Below are 25,526 nucleotides of genomic sequence, written 5' to 3' on the forward strand. Positions count from 1 at the left end.
GGGATACGGAAAGGGGAGTGACCACTTTTGATGGCAACAAGCTCACACTTCTGTCCTGGAAAGCCACACCCTGAGCAAAGTGGCAACAGGAAGAGACACCTATTCCAGAAATATAAATTACTTTCTATCGGTTAATATAAAGGTTCTACAAATATGACATTAAAAATCTCAGATTAAAAACTTTTCTATTTAAAACTTACTTTATCTCTCCCAATGGGAAGCGGCATAGCTGTATAAAGGTTTTTTCTTCCGTCAAACACTGGTTTGCGATCCCCAAAAATCTGGGTTTTAAAGTGCTGAACCATATGCTCCACTATTTCTCTGAAAACACAAAAAGATTATATTAATTCAACTTCTCAGTGTTAAGCAGCAACACACACTAACACCAGTATATATGAATGGAGACATTAGGTAAATGAAAGGGTTGCCCACTGTTGGGTATTAAAGGCAAGATTTGTTTCACTGATCTCAATTAGAGCAACCTTTTCACAGATGAAACTGTTTTCTTTAAGCAGCTATTTTTAGCATTTTCAGATTAAACCTTCCCTTCCTCTTTTCTGTGATCTACTAGAAGTGGTAAAGAGAAAGCTCATGCTCTATCAAGCTCAAAACGAGAGGTGCTTGGTATTCTCCTGGGGCTTCTGTTCCCCTCTCTCACAGCTCTTTCTGCAGAAGACTACAGACCAAAAGCTCAGCAGTCCAAGAAGCTTTCAAAAAACCATCACTATCCAAGCTTACAGCCTTAGTGTAGTGTAAGGACAATAGTTCTATGACAAAGTGATAAGCAAATTTTTTTGCATCACACTGAGAAAGGTTATTTTTAGATGCAATTTTTTCACATACACAAAAAAACTGGGATCCACACAACAAAAGTGGATATGTGCGTTCACTAGGACCTGTGCCTATTAAAAATACATATTCATTTAAGCATTGCCAGAATTAGGTTGCATGTTTGTTATGAATGCAGTAACCACACAAAGGTCTTGTCAAACCACAGTATTTACACACTGGTCATGCAAAGCAGTTCAACAGCCGATGAGAGTTCTGCTGGAATAACAACACCCCTTGATGCCAAAGGTCTTTGGTCCGAATGTCCCAGAGACACATCCCTCAGGCTACCTGTTTCACAAGGGTACAGTATCTGAAATCCATCCGCGGCCTGCAATACACTGCCTACAAGATCCTTAACACACAGCTTGAGGCAAAAGGGCATGAAGAAGTTAAACTGACACAGAAAGGAAACCACTGTTTCTTCACCACCAGAAGTCAAGTAGCTTCAATACCACTGTCAACTAGCAGCTCACAGATCCTGCAGGTGACTATTTCATACTCCTTCACTTGGAAAGGTAATTAACTCAGCATTAAGTCAAGATACTATAGTGATGCAAAGTTATGAGATGAAACACTGAATGCGTTCAAGAACGAAGACACTTCTAATAGTTTCTTTGCTGTGTCCTAAGGCTTAAGGCAAGATGCGACCACCAAAACTTGTCTGACCTCCTGAAAAGTATGAAGAAAACAACACAATAATATCTGCCTCGGGTCTACAAGCTCTGACTGAACAAGTACATTATTTGGAGGGTGGTTTTCAGCCTTGAGTTAAAGTCTGAGCAAAGGAAAACCCATTCTCCTACTGACCAAGTTCTTCTGGTGGTGAACTAGTTTTATAAAAATGAACGCTTCCATTTCATTAAAATTTTCAAGCATCATTTAGCAATTTCAATTTCATTTCAAGCACATTTAGCAATGGTCCTTCTCTGCTGTAGGTGGAGATATCTCAATGAATAGTAAGTTATTTTCTCCATGTGACGTTAAAAGAAGAGTTACCAATTCACTAGCTTCAGCCCTTTGGGACTACCATTCCACCAAGATCACACAAGCACAGCAAGAACTCTGGGCCAGTGACTGCAAGCACAGTTCATCTTGAACCTTGTACGAGTCCTAGCTCCCCTCATGAATTAAACCAAGGACATCCTTGGTGCAGAACCAAACTCACATTGCCCATTCTGCCCCCTTTAACTATCCAAATAAGATCTGGCCTTTCTGCGACATGTGAAGAACTGTAGCCAGACCATAGTAATTTGGCACAGCAGCACACTGACTCAGCTGTGTGTTTTCCACTCCAGCTCCAGCTCATGTCTCATCAGCATGGAACCTGCATGTACACCGTACACATCCCTGCAGTGGGTCTGCAGGGTCACGGTCCAAGATGGAGTAAGTCCTGGAATAAAACTGAAGAATGAAGCTGGGACAGAAAACAGAGTAGCTTAAATGAAAATAAAATCCCCCTCTATCCTTTCTATAGGTTACTACATATAAAGTAATGATTAAAACTATACTATAAATATACATCTGAATTATATAACCAAAATACTAGATATACGTAAGCCAGCTGAAAAAACTATCATTTAGAATTGTACTACATGTGCATCCTGCATAATTCTGTGTGTAAACACAAAAATATAGGTATACATGTAGGCCTGAAAGGTCACAGCTCACAAAAACCCAGGCACAAGTGAGTGCGTGTACAGGGTATCACATATAGGAATAAGCACTCAAAAGAAATAAAACATACTTCAGTAAGTTAATCCCATTCGTATTCTTCCCACACTGTACTAAGAAACATGCACCATACCACTGTTGAATGTGTTTATGACATCTTTGTTTACTGCAAAAAGCATTTAATCTTATGTAGATTTATCCTTGCTCCTGTTACCGCAGCAGAGGGAGTGACTAATCTGACAAAGCAGAGCAGGTCAGAAGCTGTCAGTGGAGAAAGAACTTGCTACTGAATGTAATCTGCCTTTTCAGTGAGAAAAATTGCTTTATTATTTAATAATTATGCTCTCTGCTATTGATGAGCAAGAACACACATGCTGGACCATAACGGACGTGATCACACGGAACTACAACACACACAAAAGCTGTGCAGCTCTCTGGTCCCTGAGAAGCTAAAGAGGCATGGCAATCTGCATCAGTCAGCAGCCTGCCAGTTGCCAGGACTGGAGCTGGTGGCAGGATGTACTGGGGATATTGGTTAACGAAAGCAAAGCCCTCACAGCTCCCACTACTGAAGAAATGACTGCTGAAAATGTTTTTCAGCACTTCAATGCCGTAAGAGTATCTTGGTGAAATTAGCAGGGCTGCCCTTGGGCAAGAAGACAGTTCAGCCTAATACACTTACAACAGTGTTTGCTTTGAAAATTAAATTTAATTCTCAACTAGCTTAAAAGTTAAATTTATAATAGATCACCACAGAAAGGAAAAACAGGACAGCAAACCATAGTGATACTCTTTATGGAAATGCCATCAGTGACTTTTTAGTGTAATGATGGATAAAGCACTCCTGTTTATTAATTCATGTTAAGAAAACTTTGTCTTTCAGGTGGCTTTTTTGACTGCACACTTTGTTCGTGTTCATGAGTGCATATTTTACCCATGTGACCTTTTTCAATGTGGAAAAGTTTTGCTTTTGAATATATAAACATACCATTCCAATCCTCTGCAGTCAAGATGTAGGTAGTTATGAAGATGACACTTGCGGTTTCCAGTTAGTGCCAAGTCTTGTTCTCAAGTTTCACTTCTGGCAACACCACACTCTTTCAAGTCAATGAGGTTGCCACACTCTGACTAATAGGGCACATATGCAAAATACAAGACCTAATTGGTTGTTTCCTTGGCCAACTGATCCATGTTTTCACCTTGCTGTTTCAGGAGCATCATCTTTCCCTTATATAGAATCTATTGATGAAGGCCAATTTCTTACCTAATTTAGTCCGTCCACGATCCTCTCGCAGCAGCACAATCAAATGGGGTTTGCCTCCCCGTGTCAGTAGGGGAGGGTGGGAAAACAAACTGGTAACACAACTCCCTGCTGAAGGACCTGCCAGCCAATTGCACTCCAGTATTTAACCAAGGAATACCAAGTAATAAATACTAATATTTATCAAGTTGGCTTATATTGACCTAGCTCCACTACAGTTAGAGTTTATCCATCTGTCATCTGTGGCTTTGATCAGCAGCATCTTAAGATGCTGACAAGTGTAAATCAGTCAAAATAAGGGACGATGAGCACTGAAATCCTGGATTGGTACAGAAAGACTTGGAGAAAAGAAGTGCCCGTTGATGTATATGCAAAATTTGAAGCTATCAGTAGAAACAGTGACTAAAGACAGACACATCCTGCAAGACAGCAATGAAGCCAGGCACATCGCTCTAGCATTTTCAAAGAAAACCAAGAATGTTAATAAACTGAGGAAAAGCAAAGCACAGTATTACCTGTTAACTCTTCTAGGACATTTTTCTGGCTTTATATCCAATTCATAATGATAGATATCTATTTTAGGAATGTCCATTTCAAAGAAGTTGGCCTGCAGTTTGATTGTTCTCCCAGATGTGCCAAAATCTGGTCGAGGAGGGGGTTTGAAGGCATATCCCTGTATTGGTGGTGGCAACGGTGGAGGAGGGGCAAGCACTGAAAAAAAAAGAAAGCACAGATTAGACATCAGCTATATCAAACTGACAGGTAAACAAATTTACAGGCTATTTGACCAATGAAGCACAGCACATTTAAACCAGTGACTTTGTTTAAACAATCTAAAAACTGGGGGGGGGGGGGGGGCGGGAAAGACCCCAACCCTGCTATCAGGAGTCCATGAATTCTGTCTTTGTCCATGCTGGTTCACCATTCGCTGTATTTCCTAGCCCTGATTACTGAACAAAATCTTTAAATCAGTTTTCCTGATTTTCCTACACTACAAATCAGCTGGGTTAGAATTTGAGAGGCCAAGTGGGCGCTGCTGGGAAAGTGAGAACCTGATCTTCGTTGCAGGGAAGAACCTCCATTTCAGAAAGGACACTGAAACAAATCACCTAACTGTGTTTATTTGAGCAAACACCTATAAGATGGAATTTCTACCACTCAAACCACCTTTGTGATCACATTTGGATGAGGTGCATGCATCTAAAGCGAGTACAATGCATGTATTTCAGCTATATACATTTTACTCTAATGACCGTACTGCACAGCTTGCTGAAGAGGTGAATGCAACACAGGGGCTGTTCCTACACACTGCAGCTCTCTGGAAAACGCTATGTATTAGAATTAAACTATATCCTACTGCTTCCTTTAATCAGAAAGCAATCAGCAAATAGTTACTGCTGCCGTACTGTATTCTTCAGCTCAAAACAGCAGCTGTAGATGAGACAATGTGAAGAGAAGCATAATAGCTGCCTGCGGTTTTTTTAATCCCGGAAATCCCATTAAAAATTCACAGAGAAGTGCGTAAGGTACCAACTAGAGTATTTAAGACTCCTGCAGTGCCAGTACTCAGGTTTTCTGTGGTCTAGAGCAGTAACAACTTGCAGCAAAGCCTCCACATGTGAAACAACGCAAGAGGCTTCTCATGACTGGTGTAAGAATCCAGGTGTGGTTTCCTGGGATTATCAAATTCAGTCCTCTGCTAGCACCAGAAACAGTATACATCCCTTCAGTGACAGATCAGTCACCACTTCTCCACCCGCACATTCCCAACTGGAAACCTGTTCTAGAACTGTGATGTTCCAATGCTCAGAAACATCCATTTTTATTTATTGTCAGGTTATACTCACTGACCTTCAGCTTAAGTACTCATTTTATTTTTAGATTTAAACAAATTCCCATTTAATTCTTAATTCTAGGCTGTACTACTTCTATTAGTCTCTTCTCATAAACTAGTCTACATTCTCATCAGTCTGGTCATTTTTCAGGCTAATACATTTTCAGCCCACCTTTCCTGAACAAGACCAAGTATTATTCCACACAAGGTCCCATCAGGGTCCAGCACAACCACACTGATGCTTTCATCTCCCGACTGGAAACACCAGGTTAACGAGCCCTAACTTGCTTTTGCCTCTTGTACTACTGCTTTAGAACGGCAGCTCCTGGCCATCCAGGGACCAGTCAGCACATGTGTGCCCATCTTGGTTGCTTATGACTGATCATCTCCCAGTTCACTATTAACTCCCAATCACATGATCTTTAAAATTTATATATATATATATATATATATATATATATATTTTAACCTATATGTATTGCCCTGCTGCTTTCTGTATGATGCTCAGGTCCTTCTGACAATGCCTCCCATGCCCCATGGTAAAGTCTCATGTCCTTATTCCTAACATTTGTGCCAAGATTGTCAATGAAATAATAAACAAGACCATTCCCAACCTTAGTAGCATCACTTCCCTGCTTTACCCTTCAATACTCCTCATGGCCAGTTTCCCACTGATCAGTATCTCCTTACTTTACTGTTCTACTAACCTGACTTTCAGTACCAATTTCCCCAGATACCTGATATTTCATCAGAATCCAGATAGTTTGGTTTGACATTAGGAATATGATAGGGGGTTTTGTTAGTTATTTTATTTATTTAAAAAAAACCTTGGGTTTTCTCATTTGTTTTACATTTCGGAAGCTTGTTTCAGATCTTGTCTTCCAAACATTGAGGCATACACCCTTCTGATGTCATGTTACAGAAGTTAAATTTGGGTTTTTCCTCCCTCTCATACACATTAAAGTCTGTGATTCTCCAACACTAATTTGCTCAATATTTTAAAGATGCTTGTTGCTAAAGGCTTGCATTTCCATGCTAAAACTTCAGGTTTCTGTGATAAAAGATTATTCCATCTCCCTAATTTGAGTACTCCTTCAGTTCTGCTTTCAATGGAAATATAGCAATCCTCAGTTGAATATTATTCTTACTGTTTGCCTTTGCAGTGTCAACATCTGTAAAGTGAAGTATCTTCTTGGGTTTCACACAATAGCTCTAGACTCTTGTCTATGCCATCTGCCTGCATCTGACCTTTCCTATTTACATCCCTGAAGGCAAGTCCGAGTACTTAGCTGACTTATTCTGCTAAATTACTTTTTTTTTATAAAATTACTGCACACCTGGACTTCTCAGACATGAATTTGTCATCTTTTCCTAACATTTAGAGGGCCTCTGCTTCAAATATTTTTCTGAAGATGATTAACTCACGGGTGCCACCACAGTCATCATATCCCCTTGCTTGGTATGACAAATTCACAAAGTGTCCGTGTCATTAAGTGGAAAGAATCCTCTGCTTTGGATATGACAACTAACCAAGTTATTTATAGCATTATCACTACAGTTGGAAAGTAACGTCAAAAATACTCCCACAAATATTTATACTTGAAATATGACAAAGCTTTCCATTACCCACCTCCAAATCAGATCAGGAAGATGTGCACCAAGCATCTACCTCTACTCCACCAGAATCTTCTTTACCATCATTTTCCCAAAGAAATCTGGCTTCCACCTATGATTTCAGCCAGCCTTAACACTTTACAGCTCATCACTGCACGCATTTTTATTGCCATCTTTCTGTTAACAGTACATTCCCATTTGAAAACCACGTCCTCATCATTAACATTATTCTATGATTTCTTTGTGCCACCCCATGATCCCCATAGCACCACCCATTTGAAAAATATTTTAATTTTCTGCCCAGGCTCCTGATATTTGTATTTTAACACTTCCATTTCTTGCTACCCACACTCTGCATTTTAACTGCATTATCTATTGCCTTACCACTATCACCTGGTCAACTATTTTCCCATCAATATTAAGCATTTCCCTTCTCTTTGCCCGTTCATTTTTATGCCTTCTAACATTTCTGCATTTACTGCCACATCCTAATTCCCCTGTCCTTCCTTTTCCTGTGCCAGATTTGGTATATCACAGCCAGTTTTCAGAAATACAAAAAAAAAATAATTAAGATTACAAAATTTGGAAGTGCAAAGGCTAGCATCATGGAGGGGGGAACACACCTCCCCCAAGCTATTTATGCTGCAAAATTTAGTAATTTCATAATTAAGCAATACATCCTCCTCCCTCTATATTAAAATGGGGTTGTTTAGTACTTCTCACAGGTGTGTACTGAACCCGTATCTATAAGTGATCAGGGATCAACACAAACGCGTGTTGCTCAACACCACCATTACATTCCTCCACTGGAGTTTTTGTGACAAACAGTAAATAAAAAAAGTGAGTGCATATACTCAGTTTTAATAACAACATGAAATGCTGAGAGAAGCACAAACTCCTGGAGAAAGATGTGATCACACAGTTGTATAACGTGCATGTCTGACGGAGAAAAAAACCCCAACCCCGAGCTGTTCAGAAAGCAGGACTACTACCACCCTGTATTTTCATGTTAAACATTTTGTCAACGATTATTTTTTTTTAGGAGCAATAGAAAAAACAATTTTAAGAAGGAAGCTATTTCTGGCTCACCTCCCTAATCAAACTTATTTAGGGCAGGGTGTTGCTTCAAGGAGATAAGTACTGTTTATTGAACAGCAGCACTGACCCGATAAGCAGTCAACTTGTATTTTTGCCACAAAAAACAGATACATATGCATTAACTATAGAACTGAAGGATGCAAATTGAGCTTCAAGGGAAAAAACTGAATATTGCAACTGTTGATCCGAATTCACTTTTTGAACTACTGCCTCAAATTAAGGTAGCAAAATCAAACTATCTTGTGTAATACGCATTACAGCAACCAGTTGTGAAGTGTAGTCACAAAATACTGAATTCTGTGCCGATAGGAGAGGATACAGTCTTATTGCTCTGTTCTATTAAGAGAAAAACCCATGAACCTCAATCGTAAAACACAACGGCTCCATCCAAAGTGATTCCGTTCCCCCAACTCCTTGTTCAAGCATGCCTGGATAATTCCCATCACTGGCTCGCTTCTAAACATGACAGAAGCCATGCCAATACGAGAACGCTTTTCGTAGTGCAAAAGTTCATACAAGGGAGGATTTGCAGTGTGGTGAGGTGTGTTACAGAAGATACTGCTGGACACCAGGGCTTGAGGTGATGCCCTGGCCAAGGAAACATGCCAGAATTCATACCCCAATGCATGTTACTTGCTCCATTCCTGTTTTTCAGAGACTCCTTCATGAACACAGCTGATGCTTTTGGAGAGACAGAATTTCAAAGCATCAGAAGATCTATATGCATACCTGGATTTTACTTTTAAAATGCTGTGAAGGGAAGAATGAATCAGAAGAAAGATGAAAGACTAATAAATCAGAGCATCCATGTGATAAGTATCAGAAGCTCTTCGCTCATTTGCTAGATGACAGTATGAATAACGAGAATGTTTCAGCCTTGATATGATGACTGAGACCATCAAGAATCCTGTTTTAAAGGTGTGAAATAAAGTTAAGCTGGGTATCGAATAGTAAGGTGCCAGTAGACTGTTATCAGGCTTATTTTTATCATGAAAAAAACAGACTTCCTATTATAATTCATCAAATTTACATAAACTAAACATCCATAGTTATCAGTCTTAAAAACTTCAATTTCTACCAAAAAAGAAATCTGGAAAAAGACAGATACTAGAAAAATAACAGTATCATGGCAGTTTTCTGAAATAAAATTAATAATCAAGCAAAACTACTCTGTCAAAAGAGAGTGGCAAGGGAAACGTGGGGGCAGAGGAACTCTGCACAATCACAGAAACACTGTTCTAGTACAGATTTTGCAAATTGAAAACTATTGCAAATGCAAGGCTGTCTCTGTGCATGCTCCTACTCCAGCACTTGTTGTGGTTCAAAACTAGAGATAAGAGAGCAGTGACTCAAGGAGTCAGCTGGCCAAGACACTCTCAGTATGTAAAAGGTGTGAATGAGCCACTCTCGTTCAAGAGAGTGGCTCAGCTTGTCTACTCCAAAATCCATACTATTATGTAATGATAATTTTTCAGGGCCATTTAATTTATAACCATTTCCCAGACTTGGAGCGTTCCTTTCTTTTGTCCTCCCTTCTTCACCATTTTTTAAAGCTTAACTGCTTTTTTCTAGGGTCTGCTCAGCACCCTGGAAGCACTACCAGTCAGCACTGAACTTGCACACTGAAGTTTTTCAGCAAAGAATTACGCAATTTTAATGTGCAGTCATAGGCCTAATGAGTTACTAAATAAGAAGGGGCCAAACTAGTTGCATCTAAGGGCTTGTCGACACAGGAAACCATCTGAGCATAATTATACTAGCGTAATTATATCAATAAGTTTCCTTCTGTGGCAAGTCCTAACACACATTTAATAATCAGGTGATGTTTCACAACTCAAAAGTATGTTTTAGCATTGAGCTAACACAACTTACATCTGTCATAGGAAGACTCTCTAAAACCATTTTTTAAAAAATATATAGTCTCTAAATGAACTAAAAGGAAGGAAGGAAGCCTTATTTGGAAGCTCCACTTTCAGTTAAGGTTTCTAGTATCAGACAACAGGGTGACTCTTCTGGATCATCACTACAGATGTTTTCAGATATTGCTGAGCAACAACAGATGCACTTTTCAAAGTATTTGAGATACACTGACTACTTGATACCTAACTATTTAATAAAAAAAGGCAAAATGTCATGCTAGTATACAGATTTTTAATTCAATACGTAATGCAGTTCTCCTGCAGACCTTGATTTGATCTACCCTGCTTGCCAACTCCAGTCTTGCAGACACCATGGACTATACAACCATTGCACACATTGCCTCCAGGTCAGTTACTGATTCCATCACACAGACACAGAGAGAAAGTATCGCTCCTTGGAAAAAAAAGGGGTGTAATAACTTGTCCTCAACAAGTGATCAGCTATTTCACCTTCAGAACTGCAGGAAACAAAAGAGAGACAAATGTGTTTATAACAATCAGGTTAAAAAGAACCAAGAATGGCAAAGGAAGAGACACACCTTCTGGAAAAGGCTCTCCAGCAGCCATTGCAGAGGTGCCAAGTATCATGAACACAAAATGACAGATGTTGGAAGGGACCAGGTTGACCTGTCCAGTCAAGTTTTGAATATCTTCAAGGACAGAGTTTCCATAACACCTCTTACAACCTGTTCCAGTGTTTGATCACCCCCATGTTAAAATAAACTCGTCCTATACTCAACTGAAGTTTCCTGTGTTCGTTTCTGCCTCCAGCCCTGTTCTGGTGCACCTGCCACAGGTCTGGCTCCATCGCCTCCATAGCTTTCTCTTAGGTAGTACAGACATCCAGAAAATCACCTTTTAGCCTTCTTAAGGTTGAACAAGCCCAATTCTCTTAGCCTCTCCTGGTATGTCATGTGTTCCTTACCCTAACCACCTTGGTGGCCTCTCACTGGGCTTTGCAAACAGGCAATGTCCTCTGTTGGGAGTACACTTTGAAGTGGGAGAATGGAAGATTTGGAGAGGGACCACCCCATGGTGGGAGAAATCCTGTTTCCAGAAACAGTTATTCAAATACCAGTAATAGAGGGAATTCAGAAAGAACCGTGGAAAATGCCCAATATGATCTGTACAGAAGTTGTATGCATTTTATTTACACATATATATGGTCAGAGCAAGGAAAGGAATACAGGGAGTTCAGCCTTTTCTTGTTAAGACCCAACAAAAAAAACCACAAAGCACCTTTGGACTGTCTTCCAAGTTTTCGTACAGTCTGGGTTTTATGGAGAAGTTTAACTTTTGCAGTGCCTTTCTGTTAAGAACTGTTACAGAAAGATAGGCGAAAGGCTGGCCGTGTTTGCTAAAAGATAAGGAAAGCTCAAAGCTGCAGCTCATAGTCCCTTGATATTATGGCAGCAGAATAATCTATATTGAACCTCTACATCTGTCTCTGACGTCCATTAAGCATGTTTTAGAGCATGGAAACTAAGAGTCCTTCAGTCAAACTATAACATTGTTGGATTAGATGATGTATAACAAAGGTAACTGACATTGATTATCCCCAAGAATTCAACTAACCACGAGAAAAGTGCTGGAGGGAAGCAGAACGGATGATGTAATCAGAACTGTAGTTAAATCTAGTATCTGTTACAGCGTTATCTTAGATATCAACTGTCTAAGGTTCTTTACTAAGGTGTGATTGCCAGATTTAATGAGCTTTTCTGCTAATAATGCATCCTCAAGAAAAACAGTACTTGGTAGAGCCTAGTAAATAACCTGATAAGACAACTGGAAGGGAATGGAAATATGTAAAGAGCAAAAGGGAGAAACAATTCTTACATTTTTCATGCAAATAAAGCATACGTAAGACTTCCTAGGACAACTCCTTTAACCTCTTGCTGAACCCCCTGTATGCCAGTAAGTTGTACAGCATGCAAAGTGGTCATTGGACACATCAAAATCGGCTCCTGACGTTACTTGTCCTTTTACTTCGTAGCAAAGTAAACAGGCAGCACTATTAACAATGCTTTACAACTCTTGTTTTATTTGCTCAGGGCCACATTTCTGCTTTGAACTGGCTGCAACTCTAGCTGTATACACCTCTGCATGCTCCAGCACACAGGTTTAAGGTGTCATTTGTATCCATCATTGGGATCACTAGGTCTGCAGATCTCCACTTCCTTTTCTTAAAGCTCAAGCTTACTTACTCCTTGTTTCTCTCTCCTGTGTCTGAGGCTAGATTTTATACCATCTTTGTCACCAGAGTGCCTTCCCCCTCTGAACACACAACTGGTAATCTTTCTCTCATATTCTCCATGGGTTTCCTACACATGTATCACCCCACAACTGGTAAATTGTTATTTTCCTGGAATGGTCCCTAAAATGCTATCAACAGCTAGATCTCTTGGAGATACGGTGTCTCCACTCCCCATCACATTCAGTCTGCTCCTGTATTTCTCTCAAACACCTGCTCAGCCCAGGCCACCATGTGTCTCCATTTACACTTGGAAGCCAACCCTTAATGACACTTAGCTCAACTATCTTCTTGCATTCCCCATTTTTTCTGCATGTGTTACCTTCCTGTTACTTCTTTTCTCGCTCTGCCCATATAAACTGTGCCCAGATCCTGGCAAGGATTTGTATACAACTCCTTTCACATAATTTTTGATGTAGCCCCTCTCTAAACGTTCTTCTGTTCTCTCAGCGAGCAGCTAACACACTTTCTAGCCACAACACATTGCACATGCCAAGGTGGACGATCAGAGCTAGAGCTGCTTCAATACCAATGAGCAAAACTGAAGGAGCTGTCCTCATATTTCATTACATCTTAAGTCCCACATAGGACTATTGAGACATTTAGGGATCCCACTCCACCAGACTGCTTCCGATTCCTTGGTGTTATAATACAAAATTAAATACCTTAACAAGGAGTCAAAATGCCAGATTAACAGCATTGCCTTCAAGCCTGTATCTCATTAATGTTCTGTAGACCTGATCCAGACATTATTTTTACTGAATAATTGCCACTTACTGCAAAAGAATTCAAGTAATGTTAACTTTCAAACCAACCCTTTTATCTGGTGAAAGACATCCATGGCAGGCAGGTTGGGCTAGATTATCTCTAAAGGTCTCTTCCAACCCAAATCATTCTGATTGTTTTGCCTGGAATAAATAATCAGTTACAGATCTATTGCCCCCTTGGTTACCCTGGTTAGGTTTTGACCTCTGTAACAGAGAGATGTGATCTCTTTATAGTGCCAGAAGTGCTACGATCCACAGAGACCAGAATCACTCCCAGACACCTATGCTGTGAGCAGATGTTGCAGTCAGAGATGAAAAGAAACAAGACATTAATCCAGTTTGCTTTGTATTGTTATAACCACATTTCAAACACAAATATGTGAAAGACTACAAGAACAAACTGCCAGAGAACCAAGAAGGAAGAGATCCACGCCTTAGCAAGAAAGCAGCAGGTGAGAAACTAAGAATGGTTCTTCCTAGTCCACACTGTCCCTTCTTTGGGACTATGCCAACTAGCAGAAGACACCAAGTGTCAGTACATTCTTTTTCCTCCCACATTCTCCTTGCAGCCTAGATCTTCAAAGCTATCCTCCAAATTTTCAAATACTAACAAGCTGGTTCTCGCCACTCTACCAGCCACCTGCAAGTCCAGTGAGTGACAGAAGAGCACCATTAGAGCACACAAGGAGTCTACAGAGTGTAAATCATCTATCCTTACTGTTAATAAACCAGGTGGCTTAACTGATCCCTGTACGCAAAACTGTACAAAGTACTACTGAAATCCTTCTTAATGGATGCAGAGAAATGCTTTTAGTTATGAACTGCAATGTTGAATTAAGTCATCCAAATAACGAGCCTCATCCAAACAATAGAGGGGATGCTTATAGTTTACCCACAAGTCAGCAACCCTGTTTAAAATTAAATGTGAATCCAAACTACAAAATAACTCCATCTTCACACAAACCTCTACTCAATGAGGGGGAAAATGGAGAACATTTAGTGCTATTTATCACACTTGACCATAATTGTTCATTCACTTTCCCATGCCTTAGAAAATGATGTTGAACTAATTCCAGATGCCTTTTCTAGAAATTTGAAATAAAGGATATAATAGTATTTTCTGCATTTGTAAAGAGCAATGCCTCCGTTCAACACACTCACACTTCTCTGCCACTCTAAAAAGCCTATGTAGTGAATGCACACAACTCCTACGAGAAGAAAACCCCACCCACTAGCACCTATTCCTCCTTTCATGCTGCTTCTTCTCTACAGAAGGTGAGACAAGACATTCTGTATTCATCATCCCACATTACTCTTCCCTTCCCCCTTTTTTGCTGAGATGTTTCATTTAGGCTAGGAAAGAAACATGGCTACCCCTCCTTCTATATTAGCTGACACTTGCAACTGCAGAGGCATGCCAGAAAGGGCATAACGTGCCCTCCACTGTCTTGTCTTTAATCTTTTTTCCTTTTTTTGTTGTTGTTGTTTTAAGTCTCTAAAAGGCTGGTAAAGCATGACTTCCTTACACAATATTGACTCTTCCAATAATATTTACTTCAATGCACAGACTTAAGTTTCCATCAAACTACTTGGTGTGAAAATCAGATGAATAAGCACTTGCATTCGGCCCTGAGCAGAGCCCCCATTCCACCTAGTGACAGGTGCACAACTGAGCTCAGCGAGGGGTACTCAGCCCCAAATCCCCTGTATTAAGTACTTCAACACCTTTTGCACGCACAATCTGCCATCAAATAACAGCATTAGGACTGTACACCTTGCTAAGACACTCCATTACCTCTACACCTCAACTTCTTGCTACTTCTATATTCCTCCCCCAGCCCCTTAGAAACAGTAAGAACTATAGCTCATGAACAGATGCTGGATATATTAAGGCACCTGAACCAGCGTCGTAGTTCTCAGCACAATGTGGGTCCCCCAGCCTTTCTACCGACACCTTTCCTTTCCCTTGCCATTACACCCCATGCCTCTCCTCCAGCCTTCTGTATTACTAGACACATTAGGGCACACGTGCACTCAAGCTCCACTAAGCTTAACAAGCTCGAACGGCTTGGGCTTTACTCTTGCCACTGGCATATCTTTCTAGCATACTGGGCCTCACCAGCTGGAAACTAGTGCCACAGAGGCCCCACATCCACATTCCCTGGGGTATTCACATTGTATATAATTTAATGAAACACAGAAATTATTTGTGCTCAGTTTATTAAAGAATTAAGCTAGGATGGCTGTATTTTGCGCTGTACCTTTGCAAGCACATTCATAGCCCCACAGATTTTGCCTAGCATTATTTTTGTATAAAATCTAAAAATAAAATGTTTAAGTTGTCTTCATGCCTAAAATATTTTTAATTTACAAAACTTCACTGTTGAACTGTAACTCAGAAGCAGTCATGCCTTCTTTGAAAAAGAAACCTTTTCCCAAACCCACACTGGATTAATCTACAAAACCATGAAACTTCTCATAGCTTAGTTTCAAAATAGAAATCTCACAGTTAAGAGCTGAGGTTATGCTTTATTTTGTCATTTTAGATAGTGAAAGCAGCTGTAGGAGCATCTTCAACATGCAAGAGATCTAACAGTATCTAATGCGGTTTCAAGAGATAGGGTTGTGGTTTTCAGCATCGCTGAAAAGAGGGGTAAAATGCAGCTTCAGAATAATGGAATAACTGAGATATGATGGGACTGTAGGCTTTCAGCAGAACTCCCCTATGAGAATTTTTTTTCCTATTACATCTTGGGGTTTTTTTCCTCCACCTGTTTCTTGTAAGCAACTTAAATTCTCGTATTAGTTGATACAAACCAAAACTCAGCTGTGGCACTGTGCCATCCCAGTCATGACAGCAACGCCATGGGAGGAGACAGCAAATTTTGTGAGACCCCACCTCAAGTACTGTTTTCAGCTTGGGGCGCCCCCCAATATCAGAAAGACATGGACCTGTTGGAGCGAGTCCAGAGGAGGGGTACAAAGATGATCAGAGGGCTGGAGCACCTCTCCTATGAAGACAGGCTGAGAGAGTTGGGGCTGTTCAGCCTGGAGCAGAGAAGGCTCCTGGGAGACCTTATAGCAGCCTGCCAGTACCTAAAGAGGGCCTACAAGAAAGCTGGAGAGGGACTTTTTACAAAGGCCTGTAGGGATACAAAAAGGGGGAATGGCTTTAAACTGAAAGAGGACAATTTAGATTAGGTATTAGGAAGAAATTCTTTACTGTGAGGGTTGTAAGACACTCGCACAGGTTTCCCAGAGCAGCTGTGGGTGCCCCATCCCTGGCAGTGTTCAAGGCCAGGCTGGACGGGGCTTTGAGAAACCTGGTCTAATGGCAGGTGCCCCTGCCCATGGCAGGGGGCTGGAACTAGATGATCTTTAAGGTCCCTTCCAACCCAACCAATTAAATGGTAAACAATGGCATCTTATTATATGGAGATAGAAATCCTCACAGATTATTTTTTTTCCCCTCTGGAAATAATTTTCTCCTGCAGTGTCACTATCAAAACACTACTCCATGTGGCACCTAGTCCCGTAAATTTCTATTTTTGGTCTGTGCATTATTTTAAGGATTCTGTGAAAGTTAAGTTTAAAAAAATAAAATGCACATAAAAGTTTCCTACCTCTATATAAAAGGCCTATACCTCCACTGAAACTTTACGTTAAAGGGGATTTGCAAGTCAGAAACAATTAAAAAAAAAATACCACTACTGTATTCTAATCACATAATGAGACCCAAACAATGAAGTTTCACTTCCTTGCCCTGGTGGGAAGTTTCCACCTTCTGAATGAAGCTCTCACCTTTTAAAAAAACACACCCTTATGCAAATATTCTGAATTCATACAAATTATTCCTAAGCACTCCTCATTAAACACTGAAGATCTTCCCAAGAAGTATATTGGTTCACAAAGACATTCATTATTCTGTATTGTCATTTCTACCTGAACTTGGGTTTCTTCTCTATTTTATTTTTGTTTTGTCTGTGGTTTGGAGGGTTGGTGGTTTTTTGGGTTTTCTTTTTAAACCCATGTCTCACATAGCTTTCTCAACAGAAATATTCAAGTCAGAACAGCTGACGTTGACAAGCACTATTGTTTGCTAAACCTTACGTTTCACTGGCAGTTAAAAAGCACAAACAAGAAAACCCCTGCTCTCCCAATGTCTTGTCCTCCACATGGGAACAAATGAAAATTTCAGAAACAATGGAGGAGTATGATGGAGCAAGAGAGCACAACTAACAGTGGGACTGATTAAAAAAAACATAGAAAGGGAGCATTCACTGCAAACCACAAGTTCCATGAAAGGACAATGAAATAAGTTCATTATCAAAGGATAAGCAAAGCCAAGAACACAGCAACATTTAGATAGGAATTTACCCTCCATATGAATAGACGCCTGTCCTTTAATAGTAAACACTTGCTAAACAAGTTTCAGAAGGTATATAATGAGGCCCCAGTAATAATTATGTTTAAAAGCTTTATTCATCTACATGACAAGTTTAACTTCAAACAATTTTTAGATTGATCTAGCTAAGCCAGTGAAACCTCCCCTCTTGGGAATTCTTCTAAAATTGGCTTATTTAAAATAAATCTAAATTAGACCATCCACACACACTTCCTACTACTAAATTAAGATTTAAATTTCATTATTTTCTCACATTAATAAGCTCTAACTTAAATTTAATGACTGAACTAAGAACACAAAAAAAGCATCACTGAGACAAAAAGTTCTAAAGCTCCAATCTGACATTAGCAGCTCAAACAGCCACCCACGTTATCTAACACAGCCTGCCAAGTCAGCTCCTTGCCTGGCCAGAATAAGAGTTACAATTTTTTTTCTAGACTACATATAAAATCATCAATTTGACTGCCTATACACAATCTGTACTGTAAAGCCAACACAGTTTCAAAAGTCTATTTTCAAGCTCCCCAAGATGACATGCTGAGATTAGTTTATTCCTCAAAAGACTAGAGACTTATTTTTTGCTCTGCAGCCACCCTGCTTCAGTCACACCCCAACACAGGTTTGAAACGACATAATGAAACATAAAATTCACATACTGTTTAAACACACGTTCTTCAGACTTACACATATTTTATGAAATCATGTGCTATGTGATTTAACTCTTCACACAGGTGAAAAAGTTAACATTAAGTATATTCTCCGTCTTCTGAGTATAAAGCAACTTGTGCAAAGGAATGTGATCAGGCTGTTGCCAGAAGAGCTGTTGGGAAGGAGATGTGGAGCCTAAGACATTGCAGATGTGCATAGTTATTCTGTATCTCTGAAAAGTTAAATATTTTAATACTTCTCTCAAAGATAAAGACTTTCACAATGGCAGAGCTATCATGGCACACATTAATGCTGGGACCCAGGCCATAACAACTTCACCTCAGGCAGTAATAAGCTCCCACACAACTTAAACTAGAGTAAAACTGAACTAGGACTGAAAGTGAAGTCCTGCCCTCATGCAGCTGTTCACTCTGCCCGATGATCCCAGAACGCGTGTTATGAGTGCTCCTGCAGAGAAGCAAAGCAGCTAAAACTAACTAGGAGAGGCTATGAAGGCAAGGAATGAACGGGACTTGGTTTCAGTTGGGATTGGTCTGCCCAACAGTACACTCCTGCACAACCATTTCTTTCTGCAGCAGGGCTGAATTAGCCTAGTTTAAGATGAATGTAAAATTACAGGCTGACACACAGACAACTTTTAAATCTACTTTCAGCAACAAAGTTTCATTTTTCAGTTGCTTGCTTAATGAAGGGTGAACAGAGCCGAAGACCTACAACAAAGACAAAATACAGTGGAGCAGCTCTGGCAAAAAATGGAAGAGGACTAACAAATGATAACAAGAGAATGAATTACTCTTGCCAGCCACATCTGTGAGAAAAAAAAGTTAATCTGTTATACAACCCAAATATAAACAAAATTTAGCAGCACTGTGGACAGCTCAATGAGAACCATATTCAAAAAGACAACACTGATGGCAGCAAGAGAGAAAAACAGCAAAAGCAGCTTTGGACTGTCTTGATTATATCATTATCAACAGTACTTTCCCATCTAAATCAATGGTTTGCTTCTACCTTGGCTGTGCCCAGTTTTGTGAAGTCATGCAGTTTAAAAAAAGAAAAACCCCAAACTTTTCTTTCTAGAAAGCCTGGTCACCAGGTACCACATTGCTTCACAGCTGCAGCAAACCCGTAAGAAAGATTTAGGAGAAGTGTTTTTCCTCAATACAAAATACAAAGCAAGACTACAGAAACAGATTAAATAACACTCATACTAAAACTTTTAAATAAAAAGCACTAAGTTTACTCTGAAAAGAACAGTAAAAGCAAAAAAACATCTTAAAATGGAGAGGTTAGAATGAATTACACTAACCTATGGTGCTCACTAAACACAATGAAAGACACCATCTATTAAGAGTGTCACGAGTATACAAAAATGTGGGCAACACCTCAGCCTGAGGATTAAAAAAACTTCCTGGACAGTACTAAAAAGATCTCTTTGAAGCACTACTTCTTAGAAATGGCTAGCAAAGAGAAGTACGTACTAACAAATTGCAACAAAAAAAGTGTAAGACATGAGATAGACTGGACTTGTGCCGTGTATCTGGGGATGATGCTATTTGGGTCTGTCTTTTACTTTTCCCAATTTTGATAGCATAAAATGCATAAGGAAACATTCAAGTCGAACTTTGGGTATTACAATAACTGTAAAAAGAAAACAAAAAAACACAAAACCTTGCACTGAGTTGGAAAGTACTGCACTTCCCCAGTCGATAGGATAGAAGATGCTTTATATTCTAGTGGGCTGCTTTGTGTGTGCATCAGAAAGGATGCATGACGCTAAAGCAAATTAATTAGACAATGCATGGAAGAGATCCCTACCCATAGCCACCACAGTTAAAACTACATAATATTTTCCACCAGCTATTTTTTTTTCTAGTTCATAACTTAGCAAAAATAAGACACTGGAGGTTGGCTTTTCTTCATTTTCAAATGTAGTAATATTTTCTGGTAGTCTGAGTATTAATAATTCCATCACTAAAAATCTAACCAAGTATTCTGCTAATACTTGAAATAAAGGAGGCAATACACAACAAAATTTTTACAAGTCTTGCAAGTTTTGTAAAGATATTGTCAGCACATGCTTAGCTGACACAAACAAGACTTTCATCAGGCACGTAAAGTTCCTAATTAGTTTGAACTGTGCGTCTGCAAAGCCAGTTTAGCAGTTAGAACTTTACTGCATTCATCAACTTGATCCCTGCAACTTCTGGAAGGCCAAAAGTATTTAGATAGGCTGCTTTCTGAAATCAAAAAATCCTTCCCTCCTGTACTGTTCCAAGTGGGTAGAAGAACAAGACCATACTATGATAATCCAAGACATATTTTCTCTTACAGAGGTAAATCATTTTAACACCCTTTCCCACCCTTCTGCACAATAGAGGGACTGGTGGCAATAGCAGTGCAGGAGAGGGTATACAAATTGTGAAAGCAGTATTTTCCTGGAAGTCAGGAAGGTTTGGCTGTTCCTCTGTACTCTTTCTATATACATTACAACACACCACTAAGTATGTATCAGTACATGATGATTCCGCAAAAGTGAAAAAACTTTGAGACAAAGGCAAAATCAGTGTACAAAATCCCATGTAACTGCAGTCAGTAAGAGAATCACTGCTGGAAAAAATGTTTCACTTCTCATATAACAAATACTATACTTCAGTTCACTAAGGAAAGGAGAAAGTTTGGTTAGCACATATGAAAACATCAATTATCTTTTCGGCAAATGACTACCTTGCCTTTAAGCCACGTTAAGACTACACAGCTAGCTGAAGCAACATAATACACAATCTTTTTATTCCTTAGGAAAATACACTGGCCATGACAACACTACACTTGAAAAAGTTACACTGCATTTTGTAGGTTGCAACTGTCAAATGCGATTTAAGGGAAAATTCTCACACAGAACAGGAGAGCGCTGAAGCTGTACGCTAAATTCTCATTTCCTCTTCTATGTATGGCAGCTTTCGATGAATTTCAGCATAATTTACTGTCTAAAATTAAGCCAAAGAAACTGGGCAACTCTGTGATACCAGCAGAACTAGCACAGTAAGAACAGGTCCAGATCTATCCCCGAAAGAATACAGAAAAGCCTTTCTAAGATGAGTGGACTTAAATTCCATGAGATGGGGTGGTAGAAATGGCAACACCACAAGCACACCCCTCCCTTCACCACATTTAGGACTAAAGAGTTCTAAAGAGAATCAATATCCAACCATCACATAACTTCAGGAAAATATACGGGCATTAACAAGTACCTCCACTGAAAAACAAGACAGACTTAAAATTTTCAACTGCTTATTAACAGTTTTGAAGAGTAACTTACAACTAAATTACAAGGGAGAAAACAACCTTAGTCTCACTAGTTTGACAGAAGCCTCAAAGTTGTTTCTTGTGCTAGGAAAAAAGTTTTTATTTTACATGCAAAGCCATAAGCCCCTTCACGAAGACACTGTTTTTCAGACAACTGTTGCTTCAACAATAAATTAAGCCCTTGAGTACCAGACAAAAGTTAAATATCCTTTCAGAGAAAAAGAGAATCTACAGCATGCGAGGTTTAGAATTATGAATACCTTGGTATTCACATAAGTTACAGAAGTTTACACAAGTTTTAATCAATTCTTTAAACAGCAGTATTTTTACTATGCCACTTTGACATTCTTCTGTCTTTCAAGAAAAAATACCAAAATGTAGCAGTATCAAACTTCTTAAAAAAAAAATAATCTGTTTGGATTTTTTACTTTTTACAGTTTCTTGAAAGCAAAAAAAAGTGTATGGGCACAATGTTTCAGCAAATTCAACACCAATTCAAGAACTCAAAACAGTATTTGGGAAACAGGCGCACTGATCATCAGCTCCCTAACCATGAAAACAGTTATTTCATGATGTCCCAGTCTTATATAAAAAAAATTTAAAAATAAAAAAATCTTATTCCCCATGTAACAGCACGTTTGAACAAAGTTTCCACATTTGGCAGCAATTTTTTGAAATTAGTCAGATATGGCCTCCTAACTTGCTTTACACTGTTTCCAGAAAAAGAATTAAGATTAAAATAGCAAACCCTGTGGCAAATTGAGCGATTACATTGGCAGGAGGCCAGCACCACAGGCACCCTCAGAATGGGGTTGGCTGCGGTGTCCAGTTTGGCAACAGGACCTGGAAAAGCAAAGTAGCTTGTCTGCATCAGCAACATTTGGAGAAGCAAACGGCGGTGAGATCTAAGTTACAGGAGATATGAATGGAGCATTTACACAGTGTCAAGGATGTGCTGACAGACATGTAGAGGCTGGAGCTCTTGTGCATTCACAGCAGCTGCGGCTCAGTGTGGTTTACAGCCATCCACTTCTTGCTCACTCCTCTGAACAGGATTTCAGCACACATTCATTTTATAGGTATCAGATTAACATACAGAAGGGGACTTTCACTGGCAGCTCATGGGCCACGTAGCCTTACACAAGACAACTAAGCATCCTGCTGACTGTCCCTATGTCCAGACTAGTTTACAGTATAGCCACGCTCTCTTAAAAGACTCTACCCCAGTGCCCTGCCTTATGATTTGGTGTGGAACAGGAAGCTATTTGGACTGCTAGAAGTCAGTGTGCTGCTAAGGCTCTCTATGGATGATTTGACAGGAAGGAAACGAAGAGCCTCGTAATGTGAAGAGCAACTCACAGCTCATACCCTAGAACAGACACTGCCACTGCCCAGCTCTGCGCAGGGGGAAAGGGCTGAGCCACAGAGATAAACTAGGAAGTAAACAAGACAGAAGATGAGCTTGGCTGGATGAAGCTGAATACCAGGAGCCCCAGACACACACCAGTAACATGTACAAACCTAGGACTCCGTAAAAGCATAGGGCTTGTTCTGTCAAGAGCCTAAGGGTTGTTCCAATAAGGGGCAAATACCCTTACACACCGAATGTCGGTCCCTGATGGTAAACAGCAGCCACCAACACTGGTGCTGTGAAAGTAAGATCATTCCAAGTGAAAGGGAGAGCGGTAGGATCAGATAGAGAGCAAATAAAAGACGATAAAGAGACTCCCACACATAAAACTACTCTCAGCCCATCACTGGCAATATTTCAATTATTTGCCTCCTTACATACAATTTTGAAAAAGATCTATCAATAGGAGGCAAACATAACTGCCTTGACAACAACAGCATAATTTGAGCACCGTGAATACCTGTAAACTGAAAATATACCTGTACCTAACCAAGAGAGCCTGACACTAGAAGCCACCAAATGATTACATCAATAGTTATACACAGTAATTGGTACTGAAACGTGCAAATGATGTTATACATAAAAGCAAAATCTTGAACATCAGTCCGGATACACACAGCTGCAGAGATCTTCCTGGTATGCCTAGTAAAAGCCTTCACACACTGTAGAAAGAAAAGCAGGAAAGTAAAAACAGAGAGACTATACTCCTAAGAGGAAAACAATCATTCTGATTGTCCTTCTAGATTCTTGTGCCTTCAAGAGAATGAAATCAGAGAAAAAAAGAAGCCCAGCATCTAACTGTGGCTTCCAAGGTATGAATGTAGAAGCATTTGTAAGAGGCAGTAAAAGACATCTCAGTTACAGGTCCTATTTTTCACTACACTATTTTTTGCTAGATTATCCCTCTAAGGGAAAAGATTTTATGCAAACCTGTTGAGAACCATAATATAAAGTTCCACTTATTTTGAAACTTTTCTAGAAAAAAACCTAGGTACCATTTACCCAAACATTGTAGTTTCTACTTAAAAATTTTCACCACTGAAACAGCCTAACACTAGAGAGAAAAAGCACTGTCCTATATTAACTGCACAAACTCCCACAGTATTTTTTTTTATTTATATCTTTCCCCTAAATAATATGAAACGTCCCCGAGCAAGCTGGTAACCTTTCTTCTCTCCACATTCATTCTCCCTTCGCTCCCAGATTTCATTACGTGAGAGAGCCTGAAGACATCTCACGAAGCCGATAACCTCTCCCAGCCCTACCCGACATCTGGATACGGTTTACCTACCCCAACCCCCCAAAGCAGCGCAGCACAGCCGCTGACAAACACGCTGCCAGCACAACGCGGCCCCAACTCCTGCGCCCGGCGCCACGGGTCCCCGGGGCCAGCCCAGGAGGCTCAGCCGCTCCGAGGAGCCGGGAAGGGAGGAAATGGAGACCCCAGTCCGCCCCGCGCTGCCAGCAGGAGGCTGAGTTGGCAGGAACAGCCGAGCGCCGGCCTGGCGAAGGCAGCACGTAGCGCACAGCCGAGGGGACACCCCGGGGACTGACCGGCGGCGGGCCGGGGAGGGGAGCGGGTGGGTTGAGGGCGGCGGGGGGGATCTCTGCCGTCTCCCACCGCCCCCAGCAGCCACCGCTACGGCTACCAGAGCCCCGCGAGGGGACCCCTCACCCGGCAGAGGGGAGCAGCCCCCTCGCCTCACCCCCCTTCGCCCGCCCGCCCCTCCTTCCCCGCCGCCTCGCTGTTCGCCTCCCCGCCCCAGGCCGGGGCCAGCCTCCCGCCGCGGTAGGGGGAGGGAGAGGAGGGCAGGGGAAGGCGACCCTCCCCTAAAAGGGGCCTCCGGACACGCAGGCTCGCTCACCGCCCTCCCCGAGGTGGCGGCGGCGGCCTGACCCCTCCTTCCCCCGCAAGCACGGCCGGCCGCGGCCTCAGCGGCTCCAGCCAGGCCCGAGCGCCTGGCGGGCGGGGGGGGCGGGGGGCAGAGCTGGCCGCCGGGGGGGCTCCTGCCGCCTCCCGCGCTGACTGACCGCCTCGTGCGCCAGCGGTCCCCCTCCCCCGCCCCGCACACAGCCACGCACACCGGCCGCCGAGCTCCGGGCCCGCCGCCCCGAGAGAGAGAAAGAGAAAGTCGTTCCGGCGGCTCGGAGCAGGCCCGGAGGAAGGAAACGAAACCGGCCGAAAGCTCACCGGGTCCGGCGGAGGTGGCTCCCGGGTACATGTCTCCGTGTGCGGCGGCGGAGGCGGCGCCTCTCTCCAGTTCCCTACCGCGGCAACACCTCGAGGGGAGGGAAGGGGGGGAGGGAGCGAGCCCGAGCCCCGGCTACGCTGTCGGGGGAAGGGGGAGGCGGAGGAAGGGGAGGGAAGGGGGAAGGAAAAAAAAAAAAAGGGGAAAGGGGAAAAAAAAAAAAGAAAAGAAAAGAGGGAAGAGGGCCGGGCCGACGCCGGGAAACCAGGTTACTCGGCGGCACTGAGGAGCGGGGAGGTG

At 41.3% G+C, this 25,526-nt stretch overlaps 1 protein-coding gene across 2 annotated transcripts in view; it reads right to left on the reverse strand.

The window, feature by feature from the left end:
- AGO2 (argonaute RISC catalytic component 2) overlaps positions 1–25,526 on the reverse strand; it is a 52,165-nt gene extending 26,639 nt beyond the window's left edge. The window contains exons 1-3 of one of the 2 annotated variants that reach the window (XM_080377745.1): positions 25,229–25,526; positions 4,279–4,474; positions 201–321 (exon numbers count right to left, since the gene is read on the reverse strand). In XM_080377745.1, the coding sequence (XP_080233871.1) occupies positions 201–321; positions 4,279–4,474; positions 25,229–25,259 (348 nt within the window). In that variant the 5' untranslated portion in view covers positions 25,260–25,526. The remainder of the gene's footprint in view (positions 1–200; positions 322–4,278; positions 4,475–25,228) is intronic. The other variant, XM_080377746.1, reaches the window with a different exon arrangement.

Source organism: Falco punctatus (assembly GCF_963210335.1).
Source record: "Falco punctatus genome assembly, chromosome: 3".
Classification (NCBI taxonomy): Eukaryota; Metazoa; Chordata; class Aves; order Falconiformes; family Falconidae; genus Falco; species Falco punctatus.